This window comes from Glandiceps talaboti, chromosome 20 (assembly GCF_964340395.1).
Source record: "Glandiceps talaboti chromosome 20, keGlaTala1.1, whole genome shotgun sequence".
Classification (NCBI taxonomy): Eukaryota; Metazoa; Hemichordata; class Enteropneusta; family Spengelidae; genus Glandiceps; species Glandiceps talaboti.
In genome coordinates, this window is record NC_135568.1 from 7,889,741 (window position 1) to 7,906,279 (window position 16,539).

The window sequence follows — 16,539 nt, forward strand, 5'->3', positions numbered from 1 at the left end:
TTGTTTTTGAACCATTTACAACTCAGTACATAACATAACCCAGGCTCTACAGTGTCTTAGGTACTAAAACTGATTCATATTTTGAATATTCAAATGCGATATCGTTGATACTTCTGACAATGAAAACCATGTTCAGAATAACAGGAATGACACAAGATTTTACTAAAATTATTAAACATATTTTGTTGACTACTTCATGTACTTCTATGTGATTAGTGTCCATCACAAAACATTAGCGTTAGCCCTCACTTCACTTTCCAATCTGGAACGTCCCTATGCTGAGCCATGCTCCTCAAATAATTGTTACAAAGTGATTGACAGTATATTCAAGCATACCTGTGATTTTGTATGTTTCTCTCCTTTTGTAGCTGCTTTCAGAGTAGGGGGTGATGTTGTTGTAGGTGACAGCTGAGTTAGGCTCTTCTTTCTGTCCCTCATGCCCCCTCTTTTGTTGCTATTGCACTGATAACAAAACCAATGTTGTAGACCTTCTATCATTGTACAACTGCCAACAGCATGAAGACATGACAAATGGTAGGCATGACCACAACTGAAAATAAGAATGACAGTAAACAATAAATTAGTGTGATGGTTGGTTGGTTGGGTGGGTGGGTGGGTCGGTCTGTGAGTGAGTGAGCGAGCGAGCAAGTGAGTGAGTGAGTGAGTGAGTGAGTGAGTGAGTGAGTGAGTGAGTGAGTGAGTGAGTGAGTGAGTGAGTACACACGAGTGAGTGAGTGAGTGAGTGAGTGAGTGAGTGAGCGAGCACATGTACACTCCCCTCTTCTATGGGGTAGGTATATGGTTTATGACAGACATAACAAACACTATCTCACCTAAATACAAAGTACACTCCCCTCTTCTGTGGGGTAGGTATATGGTTTATTACAGACATGACAAACACTATCTCACCTGAATACAAGTACGTTCTCCTCTTCTGTGGGGTACGTAGGTATATAGTTTATTACAGACATGACAAACACTAGCTGTCTCACTCACCTGAATACAAGTACACTCTCCTCTTCTATGGGGTAGGTATATGGTTTATTACAGACATGACAGACATCATCTTTGGATACCAGACCTTTGTTAGCAGCTACAGTGAGGTTTGCTAATGACCAGTGTAAGTCATGGTTCAACAAACTATTAGTTGTCTTCAGCAGGGTCTGCAGTTTAAAAACATGATGAAAACAGAACAGTAAGGATTTATCATTTGATAAAGTACAGACTCTGAGACTCAGTAAAGTTGCTCATTTTTCTTGCAAAAATGCAGTTTGCACCTGGTTTTCCTTCAAGTGTGGTATGTATTTACACAGAGAAAGTTTGCAAAACTTTAAAACAATTTGTGATAGACATTAACCGTTGATAATGTACACAATGATGACTCAATTAAAAACAAACAAACATGTTTATACACCCATGCACACACAAGAGTACATGTATGCATGCATCAGCACTCAGATAAATTAGTGACTTCAACATGCATGCATACATATTCAATGTACAGGTGTACGTACATCCCACACTACATACTGTCATGCATGATGTACTACTAGAGTTGTACACATACACACAAGTACACTAACAGTGTAACACACATACATAATACATATATGCCTGTAATTCACACACTCATACCCATCATGCATAATTTCAGTGTGCACCCCACACTACCAGACAATCATGTACAATACACACACACACACACACACACACACAGACACACACACACACACACACACACACACACACACACACACACACACACACACACACACACACACACACACACACACACACACACACACACACACTTATATGTAATCACATCCACATAAACACTGATCTATCTAGGACACTGAAATCCCAAACATCTACCTACATTGCAATAACAAAAGAACATGGTGTACATGTATATGTGATATTATGTATAATATATACAGCATGCAATATACTTGTAAATACCTTTTCATAGTTGTATGTATCTAACATACCAAGTACCAGTTCTCTCATGTCACCAAACTTACCACTACTATATGTAGGATCCTGTCAACAAAATACAAACTCAAGTTATCATCACTAGTAAAAAGTAAAAGCCTTTACAGCTAATGATAATTTCGATAACATATTCATGTTGCATACATCACTACATTTGTATAAAGCGGGAAGTTATCACTTTACTTCATACTTGACAACAAGACAGTCAGAAGTAGTCATGACAACAGCAGGAATGTTGTGCTTCCACCTAAAGTCAGTGGTTGCCATGACAACATTACCAACTGCATGCTTCTTCCAAGACAACCAGTAGTTCTCCAAATATCAAAGATGTGCAACATATTAAGACAGTCAGTAGTTGTCATGAAAAGTGTACATTGTACTTCTTATACCTGCATCGTTTTCTGAAGAATTGCTGGCAGTGCAATGTATCCCATCATGCTGTTCAGCACATGTTTGGTAAGTTCTTTAAATTCTGTACGGTAAAATAAAGATGAAACAATTTGTCAAAATAGAGGTTCAAAATTATAAGTTTTACGCCTTTTACAAAAAATAACACACCCTTCAAGGAACAGATGGTATTCAAATGTAAAAATCCCTTTAGTAAGTCAGTACTCCATGACAATAAATCAGCTGATTGCTTTTTTAATTGCCTCATTTTTTTGTCTTTCCTTTCAAATTATCCCTTTATCCTTAAATCTCCTCAATGAAATGCTTTCACCTTTAAACCCTAGAATTAAGTCATAATCATGTCATCACTTCAAATAACTATGATGATTATTTTAAAGTCTTAATCCTAAACAACTCAAAGGATTACTGATTTTCGTTAGCTGATCCCCTATAAATCATAAACTTACCTTCAAATTGTGTGTTGTTGACTGACCCTTTAATTCTCCTCTGTGCACTCATCATCAGATCCAATAATGGAAACCATAATGCCTACAAACATTTAATAAGAGAATACATTAATTTGATATTAGCTGTAGATCTCCTAACAGTTGCCTGGCAATACTCAAACGAGAATGTACAATCATACACTCATAACACATACACTCATATACTACATGACACATACATATACATTTATATAACAAGCACAGGCACAGACAGAGCCATACACACTTGCACAAGTACACCCATGTGTGCACATGTACGCACGCGCACACACACACACACACACACACACACACACACACACACACACTTTACATGTTTATAGCATTACTGAGCTGATTTAAGTTGAATTGTTTTAAAAGAGAATAAAACAAAGTTAGATTACCTGTCTCTCAATCTCATCTAGTCGTGATGAATTTCTCTGACATAGCTGTACTAAAACCATAACTGATGCATGGAGTGCACTAAATGACAATGCAACATCTGTTAAGAGATAATGACATCACTATCAAAATTAAAAGGGGTCCTTTTAAAGAGAAGATCAGTGCTGTAATAGAAAACACTGCAAGCAATTGTGCAAATTTACAGCTAACAGTATTTATACTTTGTTGTTTGTGAGGTTCTCTTGTTATGTTTAATTGGAAACTTTGGGGTGTTGAGAGTCATTTCAACACCATACATCACATACACTACGCACAACTGCCAAGAAACACAAACTTCAATTTGCTCCGGGCCCCATTCATTGTTCAGTGGAAGTCCTTTCTTAGGACACACACTGCCTTGTTGGAGTCAGTAGACATGTATATGAAATAGCAGAATATATTGTTAATTATAATTCATTTCTTACTCACCACTCTCAGACTTATCTTCACTACTTTTTGATGTCAGTTCTATAAAGGATTTCACTTTAGCTTGTAATGTTTCTAGCATGATTCTAAACGCTCCTTGAATATCACCAGCTTTTTCCAATAAGTAAGCTGTGGCATTGGTCAACTTGTACTTCCGTACAATCTGTGAAACAAGCAGTATCATTGATCAAGTTTTATTTCCATATAATCTGTGAAACAAGAAGTATCATTGGTCAATTATACTTTTGTACATTGTAATCTGTGAAACAAGCAGTATCATTGGTTAATTTACACTTCTCTACAATATGTGAAACAAGCAGTTTCATTGGTCAATTTATACATCTCTACAATCTGTGAAACAAGCAGCAGTACTGGCCAATTTATTCTTCTGTACAACAATACGAAAGAACCATACCATTGAAAAATATGACAGAATACCATCACAAGAGAATAAGGTGATGTACTCTGGGTATTTGCTGGAGTGCTTGTTGACACCATTCTCTGTCTGCTGTCATACTTTCTGACGCATAGCGAGTGAAAGTGTAGAAGAAAGCACTGCAAGAATTTATGCAAATACACCCAATGGCATTTATACATTGTGAGGTTTTGTTGTTCTGTTGATCCAAAACAGCAAATTTTGCCAAAAATACTTCGGTGAGTTTGAGAGATTTCAAATGATCACATGCTCATTTGCATACATCTCAGAGTATGCAATGTTTTTTGGACTTTCACTGCAGTGCAAATACCACTAGTACATGTATGTACACACTTGATTGAAAGTATATAATGACTGTTATTACATATGTACTAGAGATAAGTTGCACCGGTACATTCGCATACTAGCGGTATTTGCACTACAGTGCAATACCAAAAACATTATTGTATATCTGAATGCAAATAATATGCAAATGAGAACACAATTGTTCATTCTTCACAAAAGCACATGATTGCATTGTGTCATTTTTACAGAAATTTGTTGTTTTGGATAAACATATAACTGTAATAACAACAGAACCCCATGCCGCGTGAGTACCAGTGTAGGTGCTCAGGGATAGTTTCTACTGCACTTTCACTCACTACTCATGAAAGTATTGCTGCAGAGAACACTGCAAGCACTCACGCAAATACCTTGAGTACGCCACACTTGCACTTGCGCGTCATGGGGTTCTGTCATATTACAATGATAACTACAATGACAAGTGGTAGTCACTAAGTTACAAAAAAAGTTCTGACTGATCAAGTCTGATACAAGTAAGGGGGTGTAAATACCATTAATAAAGTTACCACGTGAATACTAACAACTCACCTCAAGCGTTTCTTCTATTCTATAATTCTCTGTATTTCTAATATATGTATATACATCATTAATATTATATATACACATCAATTCTATGTATTTCTCCTGGACTTCTGGTTCAATCATGGCTTGTTCTCTGACATGGATGGCACTTCCTGATGTCTCTTTATGATAAAACACACCTTTCAGACATTCATATAACACAACTGGTTTGCTCTGTAAAATAAAAGAATATAAAAAAATTGAAGACACTTTCAAGGTACTGACACAAACAAAACTTTAGTTTTGCATGAAAAATGTTCATTTGCATAAGAAACATCTTTTCAGTGACTATTAGTAGAGTTTGACCAATGACAGCACTTGTTATTAAGTATAATACAATTTGATATCACTTGAAATCACGAGTTTGACCAATGACATCACTTGTTATTAAGTACATAATTTGATAATACCATACCATATTATACCATATTAAAGGACTGTTATAAACAAGAATGGCATAATAGTTTAACTGACTCCACTAGGTTAAGTGTTTACTCTAAGTTCAAATCCCTTCTTGAACCGGAAAAATATTTGGATCATTTGAGTTACAATCGTAAACGAATTTTAGCAAATTTCCGTTGTTCAACCCATAAACTTAATATTGAAATCGGTCGTCACCTGAAATTGCCAGTTGAACAGAGAATTTGTATGCACTGTAAGGAAGTTACAAATATCTCCAAAATAGAAAAAAATGAATTTCACTTTGTGTTCCAGTGTCCACTGTATGAGGACATCAGATACACATACTTACCATTGTCATGGAGAACAAATGTACATGCAAATAAGTTAGTTGAACTTTTGTCTTCACAGAACAAATGTATTATTTCACAACTGTCGCTGTATTTAGTTAATGCGTTCAAGAGACGTGGAAGTTTACCTGAATTGCACCTGTCGTACAATTGTATGTATTAACTTTAATAATTTTGAGTGGATGTAACAAGATATTCCTTCAATGTATATACTTACATATTTTGTTTACAGTCATGGATCTCCATCACATTTCTTTTGTATATCTTTGTAAATTTTCTGTGCAAGGGGCTGAGGCCAGCACCGATTAAGAAATAAACTAAAACTAAACATAATTTGATATCACTCAAAATCACATTTATGTACATGTTACATCCTCAGATAATTTCTAAATCTTTAAAGTACAGTATGTATTTGGCATTGGCTGGATGAGGCTCTATGAAAACTTACTAAACTTACTAAACTTACTAAATAGTAGAGAGAAAAGTAGGTAACTATGCAATAGAGTTTTGCATAATTATAAAATAAATTCTGGCTGACTTGGTGACTTGGTTTTAGCAGTGTTGAGCAATACTTACCTCAAACTTGGTGACTATATCTGCTATTGGATGTGTAAGGTCAGACAATATCAACTGACCCATGGCCTTGTTGTCAATGGTTACCAATTCCTGTCAATATACAATGTGGTCATTTACTGCTTTGATCCTAGCTTCATTACTAAGCATAGCAAAGCAGAAGAAAGTTCAAATATTTTGGCTAAAATACATAACTTTTACTCATGTGACAAACATGTGCATACTTACAAAAACTTTTAATGAGTTCCTATTATTTTAACCAATTGCGATGGAACTTAAGGAGAAGTGTGGATATTTTAAAAGATTTCATCACTCATTTATACAGATGTGTGTTTTAAAATCATAAGTTATATTATAGCTGAGTGAAAGGGGAAGTATTTTATCACAATTTTCCAATCTTTGTTACAGCAGTTTTACAAATTCTCTAAAAAATTGGTTAAATGAGGAAGTGTGCAATTTTCAAATCTGATTAACATCTACATTTGTAATGTAGTACATAATACAGCTTGATTTCTTTCACTACCTCTACTTCCTTTGTAAATAGTCATTTGTCATTATGGTTTTTGTTTTGTTTGTTTTTTGTTCTGAGAGTAAGCGGCTGGTAGAAAGGGATGAAAAACTCCCCTCTGGTCGCAGATTTCGTGTACCAAACGCACGCAGGAATTTTTATAAACGTTCTTTTATTCCATCAGCAATTTCAATTTTAAATTCCAGGGAACTTTAACTTCACGTTTATGTCGTCTTTATAGCTGTTATCTCATCCAATTCCCATTTTAACTTGCTGTTGATCAGCACTGTCTCCGTAATTTTAGCCTGTCTTGTTGTTATTTATGTTCTTTGATTATTGTATGTCAATCTTTGACCTGAGTGACTGAAAGTGATTTTCCATATATACACTGTGGATAAGAAAGTTATTTCTATTCTATTCTATTCTATTCTATGCTCACTCTAGGAACAAAATAATTCCAAACAAATGACAATATAACACTTGAGTGATATAGTCAAAATATACTAGGTACAATATTTATGTTCTGAGTTCAGAACTACTAAAAAATATGATTCCAGAGAAAGGAAACAACTTCTTCAGTTGTATTTTGGATATAGTTGAGAATTTACCTCCAAGTGTTGTATGACTTGTTGTTGTAGTGCGTCTTTCTCTTCCTGGGTGTAAAATCCTTCAGACATCACACCATGTACAAAGAAGAAGGCTTGGTGCTGCAATGTAACATTCAGGAATACTGAATTCATATTTCACAAATATAATATTATTACACATACAGCTACAAGTTTGAAGATATGAAATTGTGAATTTTTGTTTTCTGTGGGTAGGTATTATTATACTTCATGGTGGGTTGGTTAGGTTTTTGCACCCATGGCATTAACTTCATTTTATATATATATAATATACTCATTTATAGATGGATTTATACTTTATCACATGCGAAACTGTTAACGTACCCTAACATGCTGAAAAGTGACATAGAATGATACACGTGAGTAATTCATGGTCAAAATAAACATCCCAACAAAAATAAATAACATAATGAAACATTCAGCTATCTTGGGCAACTAGTTTACAATACAAGTGAAGGTAACAGTGAAGTGCAAGGAATAAAGGCGACCTGGGAATGTAGGTCCTCTGTGGACTTCTAAATTTAGAAAAAATATGTCACCAAAAAAGAGCAGCTGGGAGGTCACCAGTCGTTTCTGGAGTCTAATCTACCCACATAGGTCACCAGCAGTTCACAATTTGTGGGGAGAAATTAAGAATTTAAAAGAGCACCTGGAAAGTTCACCAACAAATACTTGAAGTCTATCTACCTGGGGAGGTCACTGGCAAGTAGCAAAGTTTATAGTCAAAATACACCAGGGGAAGACCCAACAGGTAGTTTATATGCTGGAGTGGCCGAATATATCGTGAAGTATTCAAACGATAATAAATTGGATTTGGGTAATTTGAACCAAGACAATGCCCCAAATCTAGAGGAATGAATGTGTGGTGAAAAAAGTAAATGTACATTGATCAAGGTACACTCACCTGTCTCGCTGAGTCCTTCAAATAACACTCTAAAATCTTAAAATAGTCCCTTCTTCTATCATACAACAACTCACAAACACGATAACTGAAAGATAAATAATAATATTAAACCAGTTAGTTAGTTAGTTGGATCACAGGTTGTGAAGAATTTTGGCCTTGGTGTTATTAGATAATATCAGTAAGTATGGGCTTGGTTCAGTTGTCATATTAAAGTAACCATATGGATGAGGATTGGATAGTTATTTTGGATTTTTAATTTATAAAACAGTTTTATCATGGCTTCCTACTTGAAAAATCAGTATGAAACAGCATTGAAAAGTCTATGTTTGTAGCTCCATACACTGATAAACATGTGCAAAAGTTTGTTATTGTACATGCAATAACAAAGATTTTACACATTTATTAATCTTTTGCAATGTATTGAGTTATAAACAAGGACTTGGCATACATTGTTTCACATCAATTTTTCGAGTAGGAAGTCATGATAAAATTGTTTTATAAATAAAAATTAAAAAGAAATACTGAATCCTCATCCATATGGCTACTTTAAAGTTATGACATAATCTGTATAATTAACTTTTAACAAGTTTTAGTCTAAGAATAATTTTCCAATTCAGTATCCATGCAACTTGATTCTACAATGACATTCTCTATAACATTTACACACAGTGACATCAGCAACTTGACAGAAATAGACCAGTACAGTGTTTTTGATAAGGGAGGTACACAGGTAAAATCTACCAGGGTCCCTGGTAACTTTAACAGTGTTCCCAAATAAAATTATGGTAGATTGTATTGGAAACTATGTAACTTTTCCCCTATTCCCCCCTTGCTGTTTATACTGGGGGTTCCCTAACTTTAGCAAAAACACTGTAGACTATAAATTATGATCACTTGTTGACTGACGACAAAAACATATCCTTTATTACAACCCTGATGAACACAAAAAGTTTAGAATTTACTTTCTATTGAGTCCCTGAAGACAGAGCTGTGATATTTGCTTTCACTACAAACTCAGTCTCACAAAACAGCTTTCAGCTGATGTGAAAGGTTAAAACATACAAAGGACGTTTTCACAACCTGTTGGTATGGTAACTGATATGTGTACCTGTTGATTGTTCAAATTAATAATCACACACACACATTTATTGCATTCAAAGGCCAAAAATACAAATCAGTATGAACAAAAACAATATGGATACACACATGCACACATGCACACATGCACGCACACACACACACACACACACACACACACACACACACACACACACACACACACACACACACACACACACACACACACACACACACACACACACACACACACACACACACACACACACACACACACACACACACACACACACACACACACACACACACAGTTTTCTTGTTTGTCTGAGAGTGAGTAATATAGCCTGGCTGTTCACAATAGGTACAATTTCAAGCTATTCAATACTGGAGTTCAAACTCAGATGAACTTCCTTCTTAGGTTCTTTTTAATAATGGAATCTATTATCACTACTGTGGTCACTTGGAAAGTACCTGCTCTCTACTTAACAAATTGACAATATAGTTCTTTTTATTTCTACTTCCGTAAACTCTAGGTCAGAACATAGGGTCAGAGTTCATAATACAATGCACTGAGTCACTCAACTCAATGGTTAATCTAAATAACAATACATACTAATTTACATAACAATACAGACTCATCTACATAACAAACACAACAGTCAACATTAGGACATACTTCAGGGCAGCGTCTACAGTCACCACATCATAACTTTCTACATTACCTGGAAGTCATAACTTTGTGTACTACCTGGCAGGTCTATGTAATTCACTAAAAAAGGATTTTGTTTTCTCGTCGCCGGAAGAAAACTTTTCAATTGTGTAATACTGATACAGGACTAAATCTGAGGTAACAAAATCTGTTTTCATCTGTACAGAGTTATGTCAAGGTTGTTTTTCATTTCTTAGTTTTTTTTCTTTCTTTTTTTAGCTTCATAGGTTCCTTATTTACACCATAGAGTAACCTCTGTGGAAAATACCTGGACTTTCCATAATCAGAGGAAAGTTATTCTAATACAATTTTGAATTGAGAAGGTGTTTTTCTTCTTGTGTTTTAACCAACTCTTATGATATTGATGATGAAAAGTTTCAAAGTTGTACACAGTTTTAACTTATATTTAACTGTTTTTTTCAAACTTTTATTACAGTTTGTACACTCTGTTCAGAATATTTGAAAAGTTGCACAGTTGTACAAAGTTTTAACTTTGCTGACTATTTCTCAGTGTCGTAGTTTGTTTGTACATCCTGTTCGGTATTGCACTGTAGAGCAAATACTTCTAGTATGCGTGCTCACCAGTGCAAGTAAGCACTGGTACATTACACAATTGACCTATACTACTATGTTAATGTCGATGCAAACCTTTGAAGGCACTTGACACGTATTCTGGCATTGCTAGCACACATGAAAACACAGTAGTGGTTTCCTCAATATTTACTCGATATTCTTAATCTTTGTAAACATATACTAAATCATGTCATTGAATCATCTATGTATTAATCCTGAATACCAAGTTTGAATTCTGACCAATAGTAAGTGATGGTTAAATAATTATGCATGAGTAATTAGAATATAACAGGTGTATTTCAATCTACAGCAAAAATTACACCTCAAAAAATGTTTAAACTCAGCATGTGTCCCTTTAAACTTGTTAATGAACTGATAAGAATCCCGATTGGTAATCAAAAACCTGCCAAACCAGGTCTCATATTTCCTGTGGAACACAACGTGAAGCGTTGTAAGTATATGTCTGGTACACAAAGCACTTGTCGTTTATCACCATAGTGATATCCATGGTTGTCTTGTTGTTAATTGAAAGAGTATGTTTAGTACGACTATTGTCAATACAGTTTGTAGTAGCTGAAATTGGCAGTTACAGCACAGTGGGGTGGGGAAGGGGTACTCACACAGTAAAGATAATACATGTACTGCTGTTTTGAGATTTGTAGTTGAACAGATCAAGGTTTGAATTACACATAATAAGTTGTATGGGCCACACTAGACGAAATTCTAGGCTATGATGCTACCATTTCATTTACCTGTCTCAAAGAAAGACGATCTCAGGTTTGCTTGCAATTAGTCTATTTGATATATGAAAGTCTCAAAAGCAGTCTTAGACACGGTCTCACTTAGCATGTTCTTCATTTTGAGAGTCTCAGTTCTGATCTCACTTCACCTGTATTTGGGGTCTTAGATAGACATACCTCAACAGTTAGTATGACTCAGTGACTCCAGTCATTCACAAATAGTAGTAAAACTGTTTGCTATGTATAACCTCAAGGTTTAGAGACCTTTCAAGTAAAAAGTAAAAAGTTCACCCGGATCTACAGTTTACAAATCTGTATTGCTATCCATAAAATCACATAAAGAGATTGCAATTGTACTGTAAAGGACAAACTATTGATTGAAAACTCTACATTAAATTCTAGTACCTTATTCACAACACTTATGTCCAAGTATAAACATAAAAAAGTTGTGAGAATTCCACAAAGTTACGATTTAAGGAACAAGGCAGTGGGTTTTTGTTTTCAGTTCAGAGAAGCCTTAACTGATATAGTCTGTACAATAAATTATATTCTCTTTGAATTCCTAAAGTCTGTTATTTTGTCCTCTGGTTCAGCTTTGTCACATAACTCTTTTACATGCCAAGAAAGATTGACTTTTAGGTATTTTTCAGTATAATCTGTTCTGTACAAAGGCTAATTCATACTATTTTGTTTCTAAAGCCTGTTATTTTGCCCTGAAGTTTAGCTTTGAACACAATCTTCAAGCATATCACAGAAAGGTGCTATTTTAGCTGTCAAACCAGTTTCACTTCCTTATAAGTTATAGACACATTTGGCACTTGGGAATATCAATGAATGCTGTTTAATTACCACAGGTGTAATATTGACATAATTGAGCATACCAGAATTCTTCGAGTAAAATGGTTGTTGTACATTTTCAAACCACAGCAGTTTTTACATCCTATTTGTTATCAAGACAACACTTTATTTGGGCTGAACTTTTGAAATATTCATTGATGGTCAGTTTTCTTGTTAATGGTTGGCAGCAAGCAGGTAAAATCTAACTGATTTTACTGGGTTACCCACCAAAATTATGGTACAATGTATTGGAACCTATACCAGTTTTACCAGACTTCTCCTTTCTGTTGAGTTACCAGGGTTCCCCAACCATAGCAAAAACACTGATGGTGGTGGCAATAGGTGACCAACCAGTCTCCGAAAAAAAATACCTTCCGATAAATAAATACTTTGCAGGTACACTTGGCATATATGTAGTGCATGCAAAAAAGTGTGGTACAATGTATTCAAAATCCCAATTGATACTTGTATAGACTGATTAGTTATCTCTTGCCAGCAACATCAAAGAATATTTCAAATGCCAACTACTGATCAACTATTACTCAGATAGAATCAAATCGGAACGGCAATAGTTGTAGTAAATATTTTTAAAGGCCAGGGATTCAATACTAGGTTCACGCTTTACATGTGGTGTTATCTAGAATCATAAGAACTATACACAGGATCATTCTTTTGTTCTGGACCAATTTTTTCTCCAGTCCTGCTAGACAACTCTTTTTCACACCTAGATTTTAATCCTGTCCACTTGACCTTCAACACAACATCTTTATAGTTACAGGTAATTTAGCTCTATTTCAAACTTTTTAACTTTGATTACTTCACTACAGAAAACTCTTCTCTACCAGGTTTACATAAAAATGGTCTAATTTCATTCTCACAGGATGTTGAAATACTTCAATCATATTATTTGTTGTTGTTTTTTTCCCTTTTATCAGGGTGCATCAAAGCTGTTCCATTTGAAATAAATGTTAACTGATGAAGTGATACTTCAGAAACTTTTTGCAAATATTAAATCAAAGTGCTTTCTGTTTTATTTCTTCAGAATACCATTACTGCAACCATGAACAACCTCCACCTACTACTCTGTTTGTTGAGTGTTTCCATGGCATCCGTCATCATGGTAACAGCATGCCCTAGTCCTTGCACATGTACTGGAACAAGAGTTGACTGTTCAAGCAAAGATCTCACATCTGTGCCATCAGGCATACCAATGGACACAGAAATCTTATATCTGACATTTAACAAGATAACAGATCTTTCTGTCGGTGATTTCAGTGGCTTGTCATCTCTACAACACTTGGTCGTTTTCAACAACGAAATTGCAAGCATAGAGGAGGGTACATTTGATAATGTCACCAGCCTGACTTATCTTGCCTTACAACAAAACAAGATTGTAGAGTTGAAAAGACATCATTTCAACTTACTAGTCAACTTAGAAGAGCTAGATCTGGATGGAAATCTCATAGCTAACATAGAAAACGGAACATTCCAGAACCTGTATCAACTACACACTTTGGAACTTGGAAACAACAAAATAACAACTCTACCAACAGGCATCTTTGCTGGACTGAATAATTTACAAACACTGAATATAGACAAGAACTCTTTCACAAGTTTTCCAGAAAGTTTACTTCAAGGTCTTGATACTCTGATTAATCTGGACTTATCTGATAACCCAATCACACAGCTGTCAAGTGAGACTTTTGGTAGCCTAACTAATTTGCAAACTCTGTACTTGAAGAACATTCTAGCAGTACAAAACAACAACCTACCAGATGATTTGTTTACTGCACTTAACAGTTTAACCCACTTAGAATTAGATTCCAACATGCTGATGCAGCTACCGACAACACTGAAGCATCTTAACCGACTTGCATCACTCAGTTTGAAAGATAACAACCTGACAAACCTCCCAAACAATGTATTTGATACTATGCCCTTCTTAAACACTCTATACTTGGATGAAAACCATTTTGTTACTCTGCCGACAAGCTCTCTTGGACAACTTAATGCTTTACGTGAACTTGACATTTCGTATAACTTCATCACAGAACTGCCTTTTCATGGCGTTATTAATAACACTCAGTTAACAACGCTTTGGTTTTTAGAAAACAGGATATCAAAGGTCCACCCTGGTGCTTTTGAAGGTCCATCTGCATTGGTAGAAGTTGATCTCACTTACAATTTATTAGAGACTATCCCTGATGATATCTTTAGTAGCCCAAGAATGAATACTGATATTTACTTGCAAAACAATTCCTGGAGATGTGACTGTCTTTTAGGTTGGTTGGCGAACAACTTGGCTAATATTGCTGACTCTCCTAAATGCCAGACACCTGACATGCTATCAGGTTTGTTCATTGAAGATCTAAACTCAAACAACTTCCAGTGTATTGCCCCACAGATCCAACTACAAAGTACTGAATTTACAGTTGATATTGGAGAATCTGTTTTGCTGCCATGCAACGTGACTGGTTATCCAGATCCATCAGTGTCATGGTATTTGTCAGATGGCACTTTAGTAGAAGATTCAGCAAAGTATCAGATACAAGCAAACAGTTACCTACTTATCAGTTCAGTGGGTATTGAGGATGGTGGGTTATACACATACCTAGCTACAAACCCAGCAGGGAATATCACTGTCACATTGTCTCTGAACATCAACACTGTGCCAGTCACCACAACTCATTCTAACCCTCCCCAACAAGACACCACATCAGTGAATACGCCATCAACAGATAGCTTTCCCAGCATCACAGCAGGGGCAGATCCAGTCACAGACAAACAAGAATCATGGTTAACAATCATTACTGCAGCTGTTGTTGGAGTCGTTGTATTGGGCATACTTATGTGCATTGTTGGTGCTGTCCTTTACAAGAAGAGGTTACAAAAACAACGCAATCCTGCCCAGCACGATAATTTGCATCTTGACTCATTATCTAGGGAGAGCAAAGATTTAAACACAGCACAACAAGAGAAGATGAATTCTTATGAAGATAACAACATTCAATCTAGAAAACTTCCATTGATAGTGGTAGAAAATGGTAAACTAGGTGAAGGAACTTTTGACAACCACACCTACTCACAACTAGGTGATAAGGAAAACTTGTATTCTGAGCTACCTGACACCTTAGATGACATATATCTTTCTGCTTCAGATAATGGTGATAAACACGACTATGAAGAACCTGTAAAACTGATGGGTGACTCCAACAAGTATGCAACATTGTCACCAAGATCTGATCTACAAAGTGGATGTGGTTTCGCTGAGGATAACATGAACAATACAAAGAATGACTATGTAACCATGAATTCTTCTACTGCACCAACATATAAAAACAATTCCAATGAAACACTGAGGTTAGAAACCATATCCAAGACTAATACCTGTCCTGCGAATGGTAATTCAACATTGGTGATGTCTGGGTCTGGTGGCCTTGCTGATGATGGGATAACAGTAACAGATTCCCAAACAAATACTAACCGAGCTAACAATGATGTAATTGTCTCAAAGCCTGTATCTGGTGGCTGTGACAATGATGGGTTGACAGTATCCCAAACAAATACTCACCCAGCAAACACCAGTCCAGCTGTGACTCTGTTGGGTTCTGCTGGCCCTGCCAATGATGGGTTGACAGTATCCCAGACAAATGCAAATACTCACCTAGCTGACAACGACTCAACAGTAACTGTAACAAAATCTGGTTCTGGTGACCCTGCTCACCATGATATAATAGCAGAATCCAATGTATCAAAAGATCTATCTAAACCTGATAAGTTGTGGTCAAAAGATGTTGAGTTGACAAGCACTATACCAGTTGTAGCTGATGTGGCTATCAGTAATGTCCACCAAGACAATGTTAACTCTTCAGTCAGCGATACCCTCCAAGGTAAAGCTAACACTTCTGTTAGCGATACCCTCCAAGGTAAAGCTAACACTTCTGTTAGCGATGTCCACCAAGGTAAAGCTAACACTTCTGTTAGAGATGTCCAAGATCAATCTAACAGGGATATCAGTGATGTCCTCCACAGTAAAGCTAATTCCTCTATCAGTGATGTCCACCAAGACAAAGCCACCACTTCTGTTAGCGATGTCCAAGATGAATCTAACAGGGATATCAGTGATGTCCTCCAAGGTAAAGCTAATGGGACAATCAGCAATGTTTTCCA

General features: G+C 35.9%; 1 protein-coding gene across 2 annotated transcripts in view; it reads right to left on the reverse strand.

The window, feature by feature from the left end:
- The window catches only part of LOC144451071 (vacuolar protein sorting-associated protein 8 homolog), a 53,575-nt gene that overhangs the window by 8,900 nt on the left and 28,136 nt on the right, over positions 1-16,539 (reverse strand). For both annotated transcript variants that reach the window (XM_078141842.1, XM_078141841.1), the window contains 11 exons: positions 8,434-8,518; positions 7,512-7,610; positions 6,399-6,488; positions 5,041-5,247; positions 3,738-3,897; positions 3,272-3,369; positions 2,850-2,931; positions 2,385-2,467; positions 1,963-2,043; positions 997-1,163; positions 337-550 (listed from right to left, as the gene is read on the reverse strand). In XM_078141842.1, the coding sequence (XP_077997968.1) occupies positions 337-550; positions 997-1,163; positions 1,963-2,043; positions 2,385-2,467; positions 2,850-2,931; positions 3,272-3,369; positions 3,738-3,897; positions 5,041-5,247; positions 6,399-6,488; positions 7,512-7,610; positions 8,434-8,518 (1,366 nt within the window). The remainder of the gene's footprint in view (positions 1-336; positions 551-996; positions 1,164-1,962; positions 2,044-2,384; positions 2,468-2,849; positions 2,932-3,271; positions 3,370-3,737; positions 3,898-5,040; positions 5,248-6,398; positions 6,489-7,511; positions 7,611-8,433; positions 8,519-16,539) is intronic.